Source organism: Lampris incognitus, chromosome 18 (genome assembly GCF_029633865.1).
Source record: "Lampris incognitus isolate fLamInc1 chromosome 18, fLamInc1.hap2, whole genome shotgun sequence".
Lineage (NCBI taxonomy): Eukaryota > Metazoa > Chordata > Actinopteri > Lampriformes > Lampridae > Lampris > Lampris incognitus.
The window spans coordinates 8,511,204-8,527,654 of record NC_079228.1 but is presented as its reverse complement, the minus strand read 5'-3'; the positions used below and the strand labels follow the sequence as shown (position 1 = coordinate 8,527,654).

General features: G+C 46.4%; 1 protein-coding gene across 1 annotated transcript in view; it reads right to left on the bottom strand.

The window, feature by feature from the left end:
• pdik1l (PDLIM1 interacting kinase 1 like) overlaps window positions 1–9,576 on the bottom strand; it is a 31,230-nt gene extending 21,654 nt beyond the window's left edge. The window contains exons 1-2 of the mRNA XM_056298574.1: window positions 9,381–9,576; window positions 1,079–1,374 (exon numbers count right to left, since the gene is read on the bottom strand). Coding sequence (XP_056154549.1) covers window positions 1,079–1,363 — 285 coding nt within the window. The 5' untranslated portion in view covers window positions 1,364–1,374; window positions 9,381–9,576. The remainder of the gene's footprint in view (window positions 1–1,078; window positions 1,375–9,380) is intronic.
• Window positions 9,577–16,451: the final 6,875 nt, after the last annotated feature.

The window sequence follows — 16,451 nt, the reverse complement described above, 5'->3', positions numbered from 1 at the left end:
GCTAACATTTCGGTGCCAGATAGCAGAGGACACCTTCAGAGGTCTTATGGGGTCCAGGAATAGTTTGAGGAACATGACAAAGAGTTCAAGGTTTTGCCTTGGCCTCCAAATTCCTGAGATCTCATTCCAATCGAGCATCTGTGGGATTTGCTGGAAAAACAAATCCAATCCATGGAGGCCCCACCTCGCAACTTACAGGGCTTGAAGGATCTGCTCCTAATGTCTTGGTGCCAGATACCACAGGACACCTTCAGTGGTCTTGTGGAGTCCGTGCCTCGACGGGTCAAAGCTGTTTTGGCAGCACGAGGGGGGCATACACAATATTAGGCAGCTGGTTTTAATGTTTTGGCTGATCAGTCTATGTTCAACCTTTTACCAGATGATGGGTAATTCTACACATCACTGACAAAATCTGTCAAGTTACTTTCAAGCACACGTGCAGACATGTGAGCAAGACTCAAGTTTCGTTTCTATTTTTGCAGCTAGAAGCTCTATCAAATTTGACAAAATTCTAAAGGAGAAAAAAAAAAGTCTAACAAACATCCTTAAATTATTGTGGCAATCAAATTCAGGGGAGTTGCCTGCATTAAATGCCAAAATACTGTTAAATGTAGCCAGCTGAAAATGAGCAAGAAATTGGTTATTTGGCAGGCAGCCATCATTAAGAAAAACACTAGTCATCCAAACTACCTGGAGCCAGCCTGCAAGTGTAAACAATGGAAACTTTTAGTCTTCCCCTGGTGAGTCAGGTTCTACTATTGCTGACCTTTACAGAGATGACCAGAGTGAAATTCTCACTAGCACCGTTTCACAGAGAGTACAGGCTAGTTGTAAGCCTATGCAAGTAAAGCAGGACCACGTGCTTGTCATCTGCGAGCACACAGATTCTCTGCTTTGGTCACAGAAGATCTAATCATTGCTGAAATTATGGTGGAATACCCTATTACTCTGTATCACTTGGGACTACTCAAAGAGCAGCAGCTTCACACTGAGAATTAAAGTGAAGCTAAATGAATCCGGGATGTGTGTCAGGCTACCACCGCTGAGCCGCCTACAGCCAATTCTGCAATCTACTCACCTCCAGGTACAGTGGGGAGCTGGAGCCATGGCTCATCCTCTGGGCAAGCTCGTCCCGCTGCAGCACACACTCCTCTAAGTGAATGACATTGGGGTGCTGGCTCTGGATGCTGCTCAGAGCCCAGAACTCTCTCAGGGCAAGCTCCACATTTTCCGGGGAGTGGCAACGGATCTTCTTCACAGCCACACGGACGCCTGTGCGCTTTACCACCGCCTCATAGACAACGCCGTAGCTGCCGCGCCCCACCTCCTGGATTAGCTCGTACTTCGGCTGGCTGCTTACCATCCTATTCCTCACTATGGAGAAAGAACAGGAGTCTTGTTAAGACTAATATGGGTCAGGAAGTCAACAAAAGGTGACCATTTGGCATCTTCAAAAAATGCAATTAGTTTTTTCTCCGGCAACTCCACCACAGGGAAAGGAATATTACCCACATTACCACCATCTGTGCAGCTGTTTTCTTTTAGTTGTTTCCTTTGCTTTCCTCTTTCTGTGGGGTCAAAACTACGATGACCTGGAATTAACTTCGTGAATTCAAATTACAGTCAATAAAATATGTTTTGTTCCCCATCTTTCTCTACCAGCCTCAAACTGGGGTTGTGAACAAACTGCTGCAGCAGCAGGCTGGATATGTATCTATCGTGCTCTTTGGAAAGAAGGGGAGCAATCAATAGGCTTTGTCCAGATAGAGGGAGCAGTTTGTCAATGTTCAATTACAGTACACAGAACAGAAACAAAACTCAACAGTGGTCTTGTGCCTCAACATCTCTGTCATTTTTATGCAACAATGTTATTTGCAAGAGCTTACAAATGGTTATTAGTTACTATTGGTTATGCGGAACATTTTGCTGAAGACAACACTTTCAGCCCTCTGTGATAAATAATTGATATATATAGATAGATAGATAGATAGATAGATAGATAGATAGATAGATAGATAGATAGATAGATAGATAGATAGATAGATAGATAGATAGATAGATAGATAGATAGATAGATAGATAGATAGATAGATAGATAGATAGATAGATAGATGATATAATAATACTATAATAACTACTACTACTACTACTTTCGGCTGTTCCCGTTAATGGGACCCCTAACTCACACATCTGTTTCCATCTCTTCCTGTCCTCTGCATCTTCCTCTGTCACACCAGCCACCTGCATGTCCTCCCTCACCACATCCATAAACCTCCTCTTTGGCCTTCCTCTTTTCCTCTTCCCTGGCAGCTCCATATTCAGCATCCTTCTCCCAATATACCCAGCATCTCTCCTCCACACATGTCCAAGCCATCTCAATCTTTCCTCTCTTGCTTTGTCTCCAAACCGTCTGACTTGAGCTGTCCCTCTAATATACTCGTTCCTCATCCTGTCCTCCTTCATCACTCCCAATGAAAACATAATAATACTATAATGTATATGATATAATAATAATTGCAATGAATAACAATTTAGGTAGTAGCTCAGGAGATAGAATAAGTCGTCTGGTAGCTGGAGGGTTGCCGGTTCAATCCGCGGCTCCTCCCGGCAAAAGTGTTGAGTTGTCCCCGAGCAAGACACCTAATCCCCAACTGCTCCGGATGAGCTGGCTGTAACTTTGCATGGTTGATACTGTCATTGATCTGTGTGTGTGTGTGTGTGTGTGTGTGTGTGTGTGTGTGTGTGTGTGTAAAAATGTGAGGTATTAACTGTAAAGCAATTTGGTAAAAAGTGATATACGAATTTAGTCCAAATCTACTTCCTCCCGTAGTCCAAATACCTGTAGGTCAGGTGAATCGGCCATACTGAATTGTCCCTAGGTGTGTATGTTGACCCTGTGATGGCCTGGCGGCCTGTCCAGGGTGTCTCCCCGCCTGCTGCGCAATGACTGCTGAATAGGCTCCAGCATCCCATGGCCTACATAGGATAAGCGGTTTGGATAATGGCATGGGATTTAGTCCATTCCATTTAATAAATTAGTCTAGCCTGATTAAAAATGTTACAAGTTTTATTTCAAACATTAAATGCTAACAAAGGCAACTTTTATCGACTGCGTTGAGCTGACATGTACGCCCCAGTAAATTAATGGCAAAAAAATCAGTGTAATAACGTTAAAATATATATCAATTTATCACAATTTATGAAGAACACACAACTGATAACTGTTTACAATATATTTCCATATATAAATGAAATGGGCTTCAAATTATTGGGAGTAGAGGCTTCAGGACATGTAATTTTTAATGAACAGTTTGTCCGCCCGCCTTTATTGTAACAACTTACACGTCTTCTGAAGTCATTAGACTCCATCCATCCATCCATTATCCAAACCGCTCATCCTGCTCTCAGGGATGCTGGCGCCTATCCCAGCAGTCATTGGGCGGCAGGTGGGGGGACACCCTGGACAGGCCTCCAGGCCATCACAGGGCCGACACACACACACACACACACACACACACACATATCTACGGACAACTTAGTACGGCCGATTCACCTGACCTACAGGTCTTTGGACTGTGGGAGGAAACCGGAGCACCCGGAGGAAACCCACGCAGACACGGGGAGAACATGCAAACTCCACACAGAGGACGACCCCCAAGGTCGGACTACCCCGGCGCCTGAACCCAGGACCTTCTTGCTGTGAGGCGACCGCACTAACCACTGCGCCACCGTGCCGCCCCCATTAGGCGCACACTGGTAAAGTGTTCCTAAGCTGCATCAAAACGTGGCGTTTCATATGTCGTCCCCAGTGAAAGAGAGATTCCCCTACCAAAGGAAATTGTCCAGTAGGTGAGACACAAGAGTTAAAGGTGGGCATCAGCGGATGCCAAAATTAAAAAAATTTCGCTCAACAGTTCCCGTAACCGATTCTCAGGTTTTTGTCCGTATTCTTTCCGTTTGTGTCTACACGACGTGACAAGACAAGACTGCATCGGGGATGTTGTACAGACTATCACGTGCACAAGTCTGCAAGCAGGAAGACTGCAGGCGTAGTGCTGGCATGTGTACTTAGCGCACAACAGAGAGGCGCTACAGGCCAGCGGGCTGAAACAAGCCGCGGCTGCTTTTTAATAAAGACGGGGGAGCACACGCCACGTACATGAGACGCCAAGCGTGCTTATTTCCTCACAAGAGAGCTGCTGGATCACTGCAGCGAGCACGCTGTTCCTCTCCAGCCACCACCCCCCCCCCGCCAGCATTCTTTTATTGGCTTTTAAAATCACTTAATTAACCAAATGTGGTAAAAATGAAAAATAAGGTTTCGAACAGCATGGTGTTCATTTCCAACATTCTTATACGGAACTGGTGACCAGATTTCATTCAGCTCAGTTAATGCTCTCATCACAGACGTTGGTGTTTTGGGGGGGGGGGGGGGGTATAAAGTAAAAGTTCTGTCAAAACTAACCCCAAAACTTTTCTTTATCCAGAACAATGAATAGTAAGACTGCGGATGTCAGAGGAAAGGCGAAGGTGGGGCTTATTTTGAAAACAATTAACATTCTTTTGGCCAATTAAAAACAAAATCCCACACATGGCAGGCTTAGCACGCAGCGAAACCGGAGGAGCGTAACGCAGCAGAGCGCGGCGCTCCGCCAGGCCCATCTCCCCTTCCTCCGGCGCTCCGGCTTGGCGACAAACCAGCCCGTTCCCTCCGCCTACCGGGAGGAAGGGGCCCTTATTAAAATACTTCAGATGTGTTTCACCATTGCGGTTTGCATGATATAAAACGGAGAAAACATAGCTCGGCCATGGGAAATGTTTTATTGTATAGACGAAAGGTGACTTCCAGCTGCGACCGAGATTAACCCTTCTCTTGAAATTGTATTTTTACAGCGCAGTTTTAACGTTGGGAGTCTATGGCCCTTCCGCGTCTAATCCCCGTCATGACGTCAATTAAACAAACATGGCGGCGAGGTGAACGAGGCCAATTATTTATGGCTCATCCCGTGCTCCCCCAGTTGTCCTGCACCGAGATCAGCAGTGGAATGAATGGCTGGCTTACGAAATACGACCGACGTCTCGTTTACTTCCAACACACACCCGAATACATAATGTTATGCACCCCCCCCCTTTTTGTCCACGGCCAAATACCCCACTCTTCCAACCCATCCCCCCCCCCCCAGTCGCTGCTCCACTCCCTCTGCCGATCCGGGGAGGGCTGCAGACCACCACATGCCTCCTCTGATACATGTGGAGTCCCCAGCCGCTTCCTTTCACCTGACAGTGAGGAGTTTCACCAGGGGGATGTAGCATGTGGGAGGTTCACGCTATCCCCCCCAGTTCCCCCTCACCCCTGAACAGGCACCCCGACTGACCCGAGGAGGCGCTAGTGCAGCGACCAGGACACATACCCACATCCGGCTTCCCACCCGCAGAGACAGCCAACTGTGTCTGTAGGGACGCCCGACCAAGCCGGTGATAACACAGGGATTCGAACCGCCGATCCCCATGTTGGTAGGCAACGGAATAGACCGCCACGCTACCCGGACGCCCGAATACATAACGTTTTGATGCTGTCGCTGTCCAATCTAAGTCAGCCGTGCGCATGCATGCTGCAACAGAGCACAGCATTGGTCGAGCAAGCTAGAGAATGAATGGAGAGAGGGAGCAGCGATGTGCTGATGCGTCCAGTAGTTTGCAAGATTAGCTACGGACACAGACACACACACACACACACACACACAAAACAAATAAATCCAAAGATACTGTCGTACTATCTGCTGAAAAACAAACCCATTTTTTCTCCTCAGCACTCCCTAGGCCCTACCTCCTGAACACACTGTAGTGTGCAGCGTCCAGCTGGGGTGGCAGTGAGGAACATTTTGACATATCACCGGACTGGCGGCCTGTCCAGGGTGTCTCCCCGCCTGCCGCCCAATGACTGCTGGGATAGGCTCCAACATCCCCGCGAGCCTGAGAGCAAGATAAGCGGTTTGGATAATGGACGGATGGATGAATACAGAACTGATCAGTGATGTTTTTGTCTGTACAATTCTTAAATAAAGCCCAACAAAGTCTGACTGAGGTCTGGGTGTCAAAAAAAAAAAAGAAGAAGAAAGAAATAGCTTCGAATTAAGCTGCAACAACCCGTTCGCTTTTGGTGCGAATAGGTCAACATGGGTCATCTGACCTGGGCCTGGGACCCTGGTCACAACTAGGGTTTTACAATAGTCTGACAATGCCTGGCTTTGGTATGAAAGGGGGAACAGGTATTTAGTCTATACAGGTTTTGATCATGGAACCTTACTGTTTCTGATTGAGGCACACATCCATACATCCATTGTCCGAACTGCTTATCCTGCTCTCAGGGTCTCGGGGATGCTGGAGCCTATCCCAGCAGTCATTGGTCGGCAGGCGGGGAGACACCCTGGACAGGCCACCAGACCATCACACAGGGCCACACACACACACACACACACACACACACACATTCATACCTAGGGGCAATTTAGTATGGCCAATTCACCTGACCTACATGTCTTTGGACTGTGGGAAGAAACCGGTGCACCTGGAGGAAACCCACACAGACACAGGGAGAACATGCAAACTCCACACAGAGGACGACCCGTGACAACCCCCAAGGTTGGACTACCCCGGGGCTCGAACCCAGGACCTTCTTGCTGTGAGGCGACCGCGCTAACTACTGCGCCACCATGATTCTGTTCTACTCCACTGCAAAGATGACTGAATATAACTGTAGAGTGTTATCTGTTGCAGGTTTTCACAAGGTCTCTGGATAAAGAAAAGACATCCTCAAGTCACGGACTGCCTGACCAAACACCACACTGTCCATTATAATGAATCTCTACTGTGAATAAAAACACTGAAATGGGCACTTTTAATGACATCAAAATGTGATAGCTCTGTTTAGCAGTGACACCAAGGCAACAAGCCTAAGAAAAACCTTTTTGCCATTGATGTGATGGGTCAAAACGGGTAATCGCACTTGGGTCTGGGACCTAGGCCGCGACCAGAATTTTACGCTAGTCTGACACACCTTAGCTTTTTCATAAAAGGGGGTTGGTACACAGGTTAACTCTGAGCAGGTTTTGATCAAGAAATCTGAACAAACACCAAACTGTCTGCCACGTTAATCTCCACTATGAACAAAAATATTCAAAACGCCACTATGAATGACATCAAACCGCGGCCATCATGTTTAGCAGTGACATGTATGGAACTGAAGCTGCGGCTCGGGGTCTTGTGTGAACCTCAACAAACCTGGCCTTTACCTGTGACCAGAGTCTGGTACAAATGTTCAGCAGCATGTTTAGTGTAGAAAAGGAGCATGAGCATCAAATTCATCTTCTTCCCTCACAGTTATCAAACATGATAATAACGTCCCTCTGATGGCCGAGAAAGAGGAATTCTATACTAGCACAGCTCTACTGCCTGTAAGTGAGTAAAATAACGTAACGCACAACACAGAGAATCTACCATGTGTGTTTTTACAATCCTCATTTGGCCTTGTATCAGCCTGCTCTGTAAATCTGGACATCCTCCCAAGTGTCACTAATCCTTATTGTGCAGCTTTTACAGTCCTTCCACCTGGCACAGCACAGAAATACATTATGACTTCCATGTGGATACTGAACTGAAACTGAGTGTTTCGCTGGCATTTTTGTCCTCACAGCAATAGCTTTAAGTAGGGAAGTAATCTGGGTTGTGGGATCCACATACTGTGCCATGTTTCCTCACAAACTGCTGTTTTTATATGAACGCTATCACCAAAGAATAATTTTACTATCCGACTAGCCCACATGTGTTTCCTTAGGGCGGGGGGCGTCAAACTCCAGGCCTCGAGGGCCGCAGTGTCTGCAGGTATTTGTTGCAACCGTGCACTACACCACCTGATTTCACTAATTGGCTCGCCTCCTGGATCAAGGAGGGGAAAGGAACTAGTTTATCAGGTGGTGCAGTGCACGGTTGCAACAAATACCTGCAGACACCTGCGGCCCTCGAGAGTTTGACACCCCCGCCTTAGGGCTATCCCATTAGGCCAAGTAATGCATTGTTCTGGGTTGGGCTGTCGGACATGTTCTTCCGAGCGAAAGATGAGGAAAAACTCCAATCATCGGGGGAGCCGTCTCTGTGGGAAAAGGTGACGTGCTCCACCTGCCACCTTGGTAGACATGGTGACCTGCTATCACCCAGATAAACAATCCGTTATCCGCCTTAAAGCTGTTCACACAGACGGCATTCTCACAGCAGTAAGTAGGCACTCACGACAACGTGACACGATCAGCCAGTAATAGACAAACCATAATAACCATATGGTTATGGCCATGTAATGCGAGCTAACGATATCGGGAAATAGTCCCGCGGAGCACGCTGGAAAACAAGTCACCAAATGGCGTGGCTGCCTGCCTGTCAGTCATCCTGGTTGAAGGCACCTTGACAGCAGCGTTTCACACGCCAAGGGGGGCTAAGTCGCTTACGTTAAAACACACCGGGGGCAACCGAAGAGACGTCCCCTCCCGCACTTAAAACGTACCGAGACTCTCCCTTGTGCTTACGTAAGCAGCGAGGTCACACGGGGTCAAAAAACGTCAAGTGTGGCGAACAAGCTAGCGTAGCAGCCTTTAGCTTGACGGACGTCGGGACGCGCTAGCTTGGACGTCGCCGGCGGAGCCGCACAAACTTGCGACCCCGCAACGCTGGCGCTTTCCAAGGGCGTTAAACGGCCACCTCGCTGTCCAAATAAAATGTCTGCTTCGGAACAAACTTAACCGCAATTATAGTCGCCACCCTTACGCGTTTAATGCGACGAATAGGGGGGGGGGTGTTCAACAAACAGAGGGAACGGCGAAGTAGCTCAAGTTAGCATAGACGAGACAAAACGCCATCCTCTTGGCTAACAAGCTAGCAAGCTATCCGGCCTGGCTAACCGCTCGCGTTGGTCGGTTAAGCTAGCTGACCGACGCGAACGCTAGCTAACAAAGACCGCAGTTTTCGCAAGCACAATCGGCGCTAATGTACGTCGCGTAAACCCAGCTAATTAAGACATTAAATAGGTTTCTGCTCACTCGGTGGCACGGGGGCCGGTGGGAGAGCGGTCCAGGACGGGCGTACGGCGCGGACATGGTGATCGTCCCCCCCCCCCCCGGACGTGGTGCGTGTGGCGCGGCCGTCGACACCGCGCTCGGCCGGGCGTCTTCACAAGCCAAGCCAGTAGGCGCACACACACCTGCGCCCCGACACGCAACGCCCGGCTTGAAAATAAATAAATAAAGACCTCGCCCCCCCCCCCCGCCGCCGCCGCCCCCGGAGAAGAAGAAGAAAGTACCTGGGCTGGGTTATAAACCCGAGCCTTGGCTTACCTTTTTGTTCTCCGATCAAGCTTTCATTGGTTGTCTGTCACTTTCCCTGGCAGCCATTACCGCCGCACGCCAACCCTTACAGTCCGGCGCGCGGGGCGGGGGGCGGGGGGGGGAGCGTGCAGCTGCTTAGACCGACTAGCGCGAACCCCGCGCGCGCACAGCCGGGCTTTTCTGCCCCGCTCGAGCACACAATGTGGAAAAACGCTGCCCTCCCCCCCCCCCCCCCCGATCCCCGGCCCCGTGACCCGGCGTCAGAACGCTCCCAAAGGTATGACTGGATATTTCTCCATTAACTTGTTAAAATGGTGGGAAACGTGTCTCTCAAGCCCGCTGCTGCTGCCCAACGTCAAAGCGGCTTAGCGCTGCCATGTTGTGGGACAGGTGGCCTCCGCAGGATCCACCGGGGGGGGGGGGGGGGAGCTCGACACCGGGGCTGGGTTAAAGTCTCCAACTACTGTGGACGTGCTTGCCAGCGTCTCCGTGACGTCACAGAGCCCCGTTAAATATGCAGGGGCGTGGAGAAGCGTGTTGCGTTTCTTTGTTGTCTTTAACATGGACCTGCGTTTGTGTCTGAATAAAGTAGGATTTGTTGTTGTTATAAGGTCCCTATCCGGGTCGAGCCAAATCAGGAATCAGGAACACTTTGTCGTTTCCATCCATCCATCCATCCATTATCCATGCCGCTTATCCCAGTCGGGTCGCGGGATACTGGAGCCAGCAGTCATTGGGTGGCAGGTGGGGAAACACCCTGGACAACGCCGCCGGGTCATCACAGGGTGTGTGTGTGTGTGTGTGTGTGTTTGTGAAATGACAAATAGTGTTTTTTCATATACCAGCGTGCATGAAATGAAATGCTAGCGTAACCGGTTATTTTGTTGCCCGGTGCGGGATTCGATACGGGGTGTACTGCACCACAAGGCGACATCACTAACCACTCGGCTAAAGGGTCAGACCCGTTAGCTACGGACTAACGTGTCTTATTAGTAGTTTACACTAGGTTTTTTTTTATTGTTTATTTTGACTTAAAAAGAAAAATAAAGCACTGATTTTTTGTCTTTTATCTAGGTCTATGTCTTCACACAATGATAGACGAAGTGCCCCTTTTCATTTCACTGCATGTTTTACCTTGTGTTTCTGTGCATGTGACAAATACAGTAATAAAGTACTTGAACTTGAACAATGCCGTTTCCCCCAGCCCACAGCAATACAACACAAACACAACACATTGTGGAGTTAGAAAACAACGAGACAGGAGACGTGAGAGTAGACGTAGTCGAGGTAGTTTACTAGCTCCAACTTAGCATGTCATACATTCGACAACGACACTGAACTGTGAACCGGAAGCGGAAGTGCATTATTTGACCCCTCGCCTCTTCCCTTAAAGGTACACCGTCCTCTTAGGTGAATGTCTCTCGTTATATAGATGTGGGTCACCGCAACATCCAAAAACTACAAGAACACACATATCCAAACTAACACATATATCCAAACTATAATACATACATACATATGTAACCCGCACTTTGCGTTCGGCCGTCGTCTCCCTACACGCCCTGGGACTCTGCGTTGTGTTTGTTGTAGTATGATGTTTGCGTGGAAAAGGAAGGAGGCGGAGGCTTGGGATCGTGGCTGAGACCTGGACACTTTATTGGCACTCGCTTACACTTCACCTCTCATCAATCAGCTGGCCGCTGGCCTCCTCATACTCACAGCTTCCGGCAGAAGAAACAAAAAAACATTTTATCAACGTAGCCTTTTGCCCGGGACAAGACTTAGGGGTACGGTGTTGCAAAAGGGACAAACATCGCCATTTGCGGCATTCCCAGGGGAACATACAGCGTAACAGTGCCACCCTGTGGCGGATTTACATTACTACCTTACTCATACATACATACATACATACATACATACATACATACATACATACATACATACATACATACATACATACATACATAAAAATCACTGTCCAGGACAACGGACGCCAGCCAGGATGACTTGTTGTAACGGCTGGTCTGCGTGGGCTAGCAGTTAGCTTAATCCGCCCCGCTTCTGCGTCCCGTCAGACCGCAATTGGCGCCTCCTCCTCAGGCGCAGCTCCAGGCAGGGCCCACCGGACGAAGCAGACCAAGCTCTGCCAACCAGACACCCTCGACACACCTCCCCGCACTCCTCACGACGACATCAAAAAAACACTGTCAACGCCAGGTGAGGCCGCCGCCAGACTGCCCTCGGCGTTATCGGACTGGCGGTCTGCATGGGCTAGCAGCTAGGGTAGCTTGCCCCGCTCTCCCAACCGATCCAGCGCCAGCTCTCTCTCGCCAGTACATCAAACGAAGACGAAGCCTAGACGCAGACGTGAACAAAGACACTGCATACTTGATCGAATGCCTTTGGGGCATTCGATCAAGTATCCTGGCAATACTCACTTAAAACACTGAAATGATTCCAATTTGGCCCTAATTTCATAAAGTGGATACAAACACTAGGTTCTAATCAAAAAGCTGCTGTTAAAGTAAATGGGGCTCTGTCAAACCGATTTGCACTAGAACGTGGCTGCAGACAGGGCTGTTCTCTATCACCCCTGTTGTTCGATATTAGTATTGAACCACTAGCACAGCTTATCAGAGATGACAATAACATAAAGGGACCAACAGTAAATGAAGAACACAAATTATCCCTATACGCAGATGATGTGCTTTTATATATAGCCAAACCTACAACAGCAATCCCACGCTTAAAGGATCTTATTACAACATATGGGTACTTCTCAGGTTATAAAGTAAATGTGGACAAAACAATGGCAATGAATATAAGTGGTAGTATTCCTCAAGCGGTCAAACTCCAGAGTGGGTTTAAATGGCCTAAAGATGGCATTAAATATCTCGGTATTCAAATCCCCCCATCGCTAGGAAAGTTAAATGATGCAAATTACAAACACACAATTCATAATATCCGTAAGGATTTGGACCAGTGGTCAACACTTCCCCCGTCTCTGTTGGGCCGGATTGAGAGTATACGCATGAATGTGCTACCTAAGCTTCTCTATCAATTTCAGATGATACCTATTGATATTCCTAAATCTATATTTGATAAATTAGACAGGCTCATTTCAAAATGTATATGGCAAGAAAAAACGACCAAGAATTAGACTAAAAACATTACAGCTATCAAAACCGCATGGAGGGCTCAAACCCCCGAATCTAAGATATTATTTTTGGGCTGCACAGTTAAAACCTTTAACAATATGGATTCAGGATCTTACATGTACTCGTTGGCTTAACATAGAAAAAAGCTTGTGTGTGAAGCCCCTACAGCCCTTGCCTTTCCTAGATGTCCCCTTAAAAAAACTCAAATGGGTGAATGGACTAGAGTTACACTAAAAATCTGGAGGAAAATAAAACTGTCATTTGGATTGCCTAAAGTAATTTCTGCTCTAACTAGTATCGGATTTATAAAGGATTTTGTACCCTCCCATATAGACGTAGGTTTTAGAATATGGTCAGAACATGGTCTCAGTAATCTACACCAACTTCATAAGGATGGCCTCCTTAAATCATTTGAACAGCTGAGAGAGGAGTTTATGCTTCCTACCACAGATTTTTTCAGATATTTACAATTAAGGAACTTTTTAACAAAACATAAACAGTGGGATCGCGTGTTGGTGCCCACTCCAATTGAAGAGTTCTTGATAAAATCACAAACAGGGATCGGGGATAAGAAAGTCATAAGTCATGTTTACCAAATATTTTTAGGCTTGAATCTGAATAATACACTGCAGATAAAAGGAAGATGGGAAACTGAAATGAATACAGATATACCACAGGACATGTGGGAAGAAATATGTACTGAAGCAAATCTAGTAACCAATTCAAATACATGGAGGGAATTCAAATGGAAGGTAACTATGAGATTCTTTCAGACACCAGAAATAGTGGCTACAATGGGCCCAACACACTCAAATAAATACTGGAGAAATTGTGGAACACAAATTGGCAACCATACCCACATATTTTGGACATGCCCTAAATTAAGAACATTTTGGGAAGAGGTGTTTGAGGCAATTAAAGAAGTATTCCACCAAAACTTCACAAAAGATCCAAAGATGGCATTATTGGGATTAATGCCCCATCTCCAAAGTGTGCGGTACTGTAGTCACAGAAATCTTGACAGGCTGGATGGCACCAGTAGTTTAGCTTTAGTTTTAGGGGAAACGTACAGCAGTAGGCTATAGGCAGTTACAAAGAAGGTCAGTTATGGTGGGCTTCACACTGATTAGAATATTTTTGAGCTTTAAAAAACAAATGTTGAGAGTTTAAACGATAGATTTACCTATACGTGGTTAAAAAGATATGTAAATGTAACTACTAGGGACTGAGGAAATTGTGCGGAATACAAGGGTTTGGTTTACCAGGGGTTTTTAACACTGCAAGAAATGGAGATCACGAAATCATTTCTTTATTTTTACTTTACTGATTTGAAAATTAATTTACTGATTTGGAAATCTTTTAACGGACCTTCTCCAGTCTACATAAATGACATGTTACATAAATATGTCCCTGCAGAGGCCTCAGATCTACAGACACTCTTCTCCTAAACAGTACAAGAACATTCTCAAGACTCCTATGGTGAGGCAGTGTTGTGTGGATGTGGTCCTAAACTGGGGAATAATAACTGGACTGAGAGCAGACACTTCAACAGCAACTCTTAAACCCTTACTCAAAACACGTCTTTTGGATTGTGCTTTTTACCTAAGGTGGCCCCACCCACTACTATCTGCTGTTAATTCATTATGAGTTACATCTGTTTAATCGAATCTATTTAACTTTAATCACGTCATCATATACTATACATTAAAATCTTCTTCCTTCTATTTTATAAATGTTTATTTCTTTTTATATATTTTTATTTTTTATTCTACATATTTACTGTTTTCTTTCTTTTACCATTACCCTCTTTTTATCTGTCCATTGATGTGAAGCGCATTGCAGTGCATGTTACTGTAAGAAATGTGCTCTATGAATAAAACTCGATTGACTTACTGAACGCAGGAGGAAAAGATGGCCCAGTTGGTCCAAAACAGATTGTATCTCTGAGAAGTCAGTCACATTCTGTGACGAGGGCCTCCAAACTGAAAGACTCGCTGAATAAAGTCAAAACCTCTGAACCACGTTAGCCCGAAATGTCTCTCCACTTTAGCCGGAACCAAGAGATTCCACCAGGCTGCTGATGGTCTGCAGTCATGCTAGCGATATGTGGGTACCTGCAGATTGTGATGGCTAAAAACAAATTGGTAACACTTTAGTATGGGGAACACAGAAAAACTTAATTACTAGTGAATTAGTAATGATCAAGATGTCACTTTAGTATGGGGAACATATTCTAAGTAACAAAAACTTAATTTACAGTAATTTAACACTATGAACACTTGTAGTTTTGTGTTTTGTTATGTAAGAACAGAGCATATTCATTAAGTGTTAGTAAGGGAGAATAACTCTTCTTGTGGTACTACCACCTTATAAAGGCCATACTAAGCAAAGCATATTGAGATGGTACTACTAATAAGCAATACTTCTGGGGTTATAGAGGGAAAACTCATAGTTAATGGCTTACTGGTTGTATAATAAGGCCATGCAGAATAAGACATTAATGAGTACGTAATAATGACCAATTAAGAGCCAACATGTTGCTAATTTGCATGCTAATAAGCACCTAATTAATGGTGACTACGTTCCCCCATACTAAAGTGTTACCAACAAATTAAATACACGTTGGTTGATAAATCGGGCACTGAGAATGACTTCTCCACCTGGTTGTGTTAAACCTGAGTTTTGTTGACTAGCCATCCATCCATTATCCAGACCGCTTATCCTGCTCTCAGAGTCGAGGGGAAGCTGGAGCCTATCCCAGCAGTCATTGGGCGGCAGGCGGGGAGACACCCTGGACAGGCCGCCAGGCCATCACAGGGCCCACACACACACACACACACACACACACACACACACACACACACACACACACACACACACACACACACACACACACACACACACACACACACACACACACATACCCAGGGACAATTTAGTACGGCCGATTCACCTGACCTACATGTCTGTGGACTGTGGGAGGAAACCGGGTCCGCTCCTGTTTGCCAGATCTGGGCCAGAACCAGCAGCATGGCCAGGGTAAATGAAGTGTGTGTGTGTGTGTGTGTGTGTGTGTGGGTGGGGGGGGGGGGTGTATAAAAATGAGGGGTCCTGGGAACACGCCCTATTTGGGGACACGCCCTTTACGTTGGCTTAGAAGGCCTCTCCTGATCCTATGTTTGCCAGTGCTAAAATGGGCAATTTGGCCACTTTGTAACAGTTATTCCATAAATCAGCTGATATGATTATCTACCATTGTTTATTTCTCTGCCAACGTAGACAACAACAATGATACGGGCTTTTAAAGGGAAGCAGATTTACAACGCCGTGTCGTGTATCTCTTGATAACTATGGCATTGAGTATTTTTTTCGGTTTCATACAGCAAACCTAAAGTAAGTAAGTAAAGCACGGAGCACAGTAGTAAAGAGCAACTGTGGCTTACTCTCTTCTTCTCTTCTCTTTTACGTTACACGCAACAGGGCATTCACAACACTAGTGCCACCTGCTGGCGTATGCATAGAACGCAACAAACGTGTCACGTGGTACTGCGTAATTTGAATGGGGAAGACTATTAAGATATTGCAGTTTCTACCGACACACAAAGAGGTCAACTTGTCATAGTTTAGATCAATAAAGTACCTCATCATGTGGATTAAAACGCCTACTTTTTGGATTAAATTTGGAATACCATCCATTGCTTCCAATGTCTGTGTGACGAAAGCGACCCAGTGCTGACGTATGACACGTTACATGTATGACACATTACATCACATCACATTACCATTACAGTGACCTTGAATAAAAGGAGCAGTTTCGCTATAAACGGCCATCACGTAATTCACTTACGCAACCTTCTTCCAGCATTTCTCCGAAAAATTCTTACCCTACTCAACTCATACCCAGGCATTTTCTCCTCGGTTT